The sequence below is a fragment of the Cucurbita moschata genome, unplaced genomic scaffold, assembly GCF_002738365.1.
Source record: "Cucurbita moschata cultivar Rifu unplaced genomic scaffold, Cmos_1.0 Cmo_Scf00015, whole genome shotgun sequence".
NCBI lineage: Eukaryota > Viridiplantae > Streptophyta > Magnoliopsida > Cucurbitales > Cucurbitaceae > Cucurbita > Cucurbita moschata.
In genome coordinates this window covers 4,621,396-4,627,136 of record NW_019268531.1, presented here as the reverse complement: position 1 = coordinate 4,627,136, position 5,741 = coordinate 4,621,396, and the positions used below count along the sequence as shown (strand labels likewise).

The window sequence follows — 5,741 nt, the reverse complement described above, 5'->3', positions numbered from 1 at the left end:
GGGGCCCCCCCCCCCCCCCTCCCAATCTACCCCCTTCGGGACCCAGGGCCCTTGCTGGCACACCACCTCGTGTCCACCCCCATCGGGGCTCAACCTCTCCTCACTAGCACATCCTCCAGTGTCTGACTCTAATACCATTTGTAACGACCCAAACCTAGCACTAGCAGATATTGTCCTCTTTGGACTTTCCCCTCAAGGTTTTTAAAATGTGTCCACTAGGGAGAGGTTTTCACATCCTTATAAAGAATGCTTCGTTCTCCAACCCAACCAACGTGGGATCTCGCACTAAGGAATTATACCAAGGTATAAAATGGTTCTTTTTACAGATATGAGACCGAGCCTGCGATTTGATCATCAGACAAACAATAGTTATATAAAGAGACCGCCATTATCACATGTGGGAGTTCTATGCTTTACCATTTCTCATTAAACCTTGTCAAGTTTAAACTGAATGCAAACATAAGAAGGAAAAAAAAAAACAACACAACATAGCACTAACTTTAAACCAAAATGTTCAGCTTCTAGCAGAAAAGCATAGCTCAAAAAAGTCGCTTATGCACCAAACAACCAAATACCTTCAAATGCACAAAAACGACTGTACAATAGATTCAACCTAAATGAACGCAGGACCATATTCGTTCATTGAATATAAAACAGCAAATAGAATCACATAACCAATTTGGAAAGTACGAACCCCAGAAGCAGAGCCATTAGGATAGACCGCGAAGATCTTGGAGAACTTGTTCCTTTGGAAACACAAACCATCTTGAATCTTTCTAATGGCAAGTAATTTCTGCGATGAATTACGGAAAATGAAAGATGATGAGATGGTTAAAGAAGATGAATCCATTGCGTATGAATGGCAGAAATCTGTGATGAAATTGGCCTCCAAAGCGGTAAGGGAAATTGAAGCTCGAATCGATGAAACTCCCGAGGAAATCGCCAATATAATGGGTTTTTTCTCTCGTTTTTAACGAATTGCGGATGACAAATTGGTGAATGAATTTTGGTACCCAGTGCAACAATCCCTTGCCCACCCGGTGTCACAATCAAACTCTTGTGGCACTAAAATTCAGTTTACGAGGCTTCAAAAATTGGGAGAATGAAATTACATTTTAAGAGAATTCTCCAAATTTCTTCTCCAACCCATTAGAGACTTTCTTTTAAGAGACCCTCACAGCCTTAAATTTGTGTTTAAGTCGTAACAAGGAAGATCTTCTGAAATATTGAAGAGTTTTTTGCATGGTTGGAATACTTTAAAAATCTTGCAAGTTAGGGTTTCAGAGTTTTTACTCTCGAATTTATTGTTTTTGTTTTAATTCATAATAAAATCTAAACAGTTCCCAATCCTTTCGTTTCGCTACCGATGAAGAGTTCATTACCTTTAATTGGTATAAGAGCCTATTAAATTTTATTTTGAATTAATCATTTATTTAAAATCATATATATATATATATATATATATATATATATGATATATGCAATTTTGATTTTGCAAAATTGATCGTTTTGGCATATTGGTGTGACACTAGATTTATCTTGTTAGACAAATCTATACCTTATGGGTTAGGTTTATTGTAAATTGAAAAGAGATAATAATGTTCATCAATTTGCTGTACTATTTAGGGTTTTAAAAACTAGAGGAAAAAATCAATTTTGCAAAATCAAAATTACCTTATAGGTTAGATTTATTGTAAATTGAGAGATTCGTATGTCTTTAACTGAACCCGAAGGTCCTAGGAACTCTAAGAGAATCTTTACCAAATAATATATTTGCATATTTAATATATTAGAATATATTTGCATATTTAATATATTAGAATATATTTTTAAATTAGTTAAGTATATTTTTATTTAAAGTAGGAAAATACAATAGATATATTTTTTCATATATGAAACATTAACATGACCTTTGTTTTTCTTCATTTATAATTATTTTTTCTTTATTTATATTTAACCTATCTAATATATTAAATATTAATTTGAACCTTCCCATTAAATATATTTTTTCTATTTATTTAATGTATTTAATATATTAAATATTAATTTGATATTTCAAATTAAATTTATTTTCTCGTTTATATTTAATACATAGATATATTAAATATCAATTTGAACCCTTCAAATTTTCTTTTAAATAAATTGAATCTTTTAGCGTTACTATGAGCTAGTAAGGAAACTTTATAGACGTACAGATTATAAGTTTTAATGATATAAAATTAATTAATTAAACTTTTACTTAATCAATTTTCATTCATTAACTATAGGTCACTCTACAGTAGACTTAGAGTTGCACTTTTAACCATTGCAAGACAAGTTACGTCCATTGATATAACCATTATAAGCAAGTCGATCCTTCGTAAGTTGTTCATAATTAGTCAAAAGTTTGTTTTACCTCTGTAATTACATCTTTCACCTTAAGTATCATTGATTATCTAATGAACAATTTATTTATGATCCAACCATAAACCAAATCTCTCTCGGGCCAATGAGAGGATGAGCCCCATTGTTCAAGTCCCGAAATCAGTACCTAAGAAAACAACTCATCTACTTTCTTTATATGGAAAAGAGTGAATTTCATCCCATGATATTATGTTCCCAACTCCCTGTTTGGTCAAGTTCCCAAAATGGTAGGCATATTGGATCGGCTAAAAGAGTCCTTCTCACCCATGTAAATTAAAGGACAAGCTTTCACATGCAGGAGTTGATAACTCACTTAGAATTAAGATCGAGTAGCATATGATCATCATGTGAAATATTAATCTTCTCAATTAACGGATTTATAAAGAGAGATTAAATATTTCTTGGTTCAGTCTTATACAAATTCATTGTATAGGATACCCACTTACATGTCTCCACATGAACAATTTGGATCAAATCATCTGTAACGATTACAAATTGGGGCCGTATCAATAGTATTACCAGGATAAGGCACCCAACCTTATCTATATACTCTAGACTGTTTAGGTTATTACTTGAACATGATTATCTTGTATGTCAAGTACATACTTTTTAAGATTACATTAATAACCTTGGATTTTAATGTCATAGATAATAATTAAATTATAAATAAAATAATAAAAATTATCGTTCGAAACTAAATAATTAATTACGAGGCTATAGGGCATAAGTCTCAACATAGTCATAGTTTTACATATTTAATACGAAATACTAAAATTTAGAGAAAACAAAAACAAAAACAAAAACAAAATAATTTAAAACGATGAAATGCAAAACAACATATTCTAATGTGAGACTAGGAATTTAAATATGACTTTACCCTATGCACGTGCCACAGTCTCTGTCCACGATATCGTCGTCTTCCGTACATGTGCGTCTTACCTTTACCTGAAAAATGATGTGACACACGACTTGAGTATTTTGAAGAATACTAAGCAGGTGGTCTCACTATAGGAGGTCATGCAAATGCAAACACATGCAATCATGCTCTTAAGATCTATCTCTATTCTCTAAGAGTGGCCTTCAGTCTCGAACAAATTGGATGTGTAGTACTTCCTTACACACGACCCACACGTGCGAGTGTGAATCTCCAGGGGGCTTGCACACCCCCTAGACCCTCTCTGGTCAAGCTAATCTATAACGACGTCTGAAGGTCAGCAGAACCTCATAGTGTCATGCTCCCCATGAACACCATCATCATCATACTGTGCGCGTCCGAACTCATCGTCTCTGGAGAAGTATCTCTATGCTTATGAACATACAATATGCATGAGGTCGCTCTAAATTTCATCTTATCGTCTCTTCTGACACAACCTTCTAGTCTCATCTCTTTGTTACTTATATTTATATTAATATCATTTTCATGCTCTTAAGGTTGTGTCCTATGTCGGTCTATCAACATGATGCAATATGACACTCATTACCATATAGCATGCTTAATATGAAAAACATAACATATTAAGACAAACGTCATGTAATCATCATACTCATCATATCGCCATAAAGTGCATAAAGCATATCAAGTACGTCATACATCAAACTATATATATTACGCACATCATCAAGCATCATAACTCATACATCATCATATACAAAACTTCATCATATACTCATATATCATCATACGATACAACTCATGCATCATCATAACTCATACAATTTCTAGCATATCCTATAGTAAGACTACTTACTCAGTTGACGTTAACCAAAGTACTACCTAATTTAATTAACGTAAACTCCTGTTCCTCGAGAGCTATTCCAAAAGTTGCTGGGGTTCGTTTTTTATCGCACCGATCGTTATCTTTCGTTAGTATTTTACATTTTAATTAATAATCCAGCTAACAATACGGTTCTAAAACGGCCTCAATTACCTTAATCAGGCCGAAAATAGGTTCGCAAGGGTCGAAAGTGTGGAAATCGGAAAAAAAAAATTGAAAACCGAGCCGATTAGCCACTGGAGCCGCCGTCGCGCCGTCCAAGCCGAAGGGCTAAGGTGACACGTGGCAGCAGCAGGGCGAGCCACGTCGTGTAGCGGCGTCGGGTCGAGACGCGGGTCTAGACGCGGATTCACGGCTGAGTTGCAGGTTGGTTCAACTGGGGCGAGGGAAACTTGGGCCTGCAGATGTGGGCTACTGGACTGTGGGCTGAGCTAGAATTGGGTATTCGGGTTGCAGATGGGCGCGGGCCCGTTTTCGGGTTGCCGGCGTGGGCTGTTGAGTGAGTTCGACCGAGGTGAGTTTGGGTCTCGGGTCTGAGCCGCTGCAGGTTGGACTGGGTTGCGGGTTATGGTTCATGTCCGACCCGGATCCGATGGACCTCCTCTTCCTTACCCGACTTCTCACGATTTTCCGACGGACCTTTCTCTCTTCTCTGTGCAGTGGTTTCCGAGGAATTTTTTCGTGAAAAGTTGGGTAAGGAAGACAAAGTTCATGGACTTCGGGTCGGGTACCCAACGGATAACTCATTACGGCAACCGCACAAATAAAACCAAAGTTTAAGAGTTAAAATGAGTTTTATAAATGACCCATTAAATGGATTCGAGTCCTTATGAAATTTTAATAAATGGTTTAATATGACGTAATAAAGTTGCATATGAAATTTGGTGGTCATTAAATAATTTTAAGACACGAGATAGGTGTAAAACAACATATAGTTGGTTTATGATCCAAATGTTCTCGAAATGACGTGCAATTTTAATGACAGACGTTATTTAATGAATTCTAAAGACCATGCAAAGTTTTACGACCAATAGATCATGTTTGGAGTTCAAACGACGATATGGGTGAAACATGACCAAAACGTCCCTAATTGTTAAACCATAAAATTTCAAGTACCTATAAACTCCAATAAGTTTAAAACTTAATATGACTCTCGTGTATGGTAACGTGCTTGACTTAAGGTTATGAGAATGACACGTTGCCATAAATATAACTTATGTTACTGTACGACCTTAAACTTTGTGTTATGTTACAAGATTAGGATGTGTTACACCTTAGGGTTAGCCCATGAATTTATGTACTAAGATGCTACTCTAGAGCCATGAACCAAGTCATACAAGATCACCGTGCATCCCGTGTTCTAAATTTACCGTAACCCCTTTAAGATTATTAGGTGTTACTCCGACTTATACCCTATATGATTCTTAACCTCCCACTACAAGATGCATCATGATTCTATGTTTTCGTAATCTAAGTGGGATGTCAGACACCATGTTTCTCTAGCAGGATGTCATGTTTCATATTTTCCTCACCTAGTGAGATGCCATGCACAATGTTTTTACC

At 35.8% G+C, this 5,741-nt stretch overlaps 1 protein-coding gene across 1 annotated transcript in view; it reads right to left on the bottom strand.

The window, feature by feature from the left end:
* Positions 1 to 1,048, bottom strand: part of LOC111453701 — a 3,437-nt gene extending 2,389 nt beyond the window's left edge. The window contains exon 1 of the mRNA XM_023094908.1: positions 695 to 1,048. Coding sequence (XP_022950676.1) covers positions 695 to 850 — 156 coding nt within the window. The 5' untranslated portion in view covers positions 851 to 1,048. The remainder of the gene's footprint in view (positions 1 to 694) is intronic.
* Between the last annotated feature and the right edge of the window lie 4,693 nt (positions 1,049 to 5,741).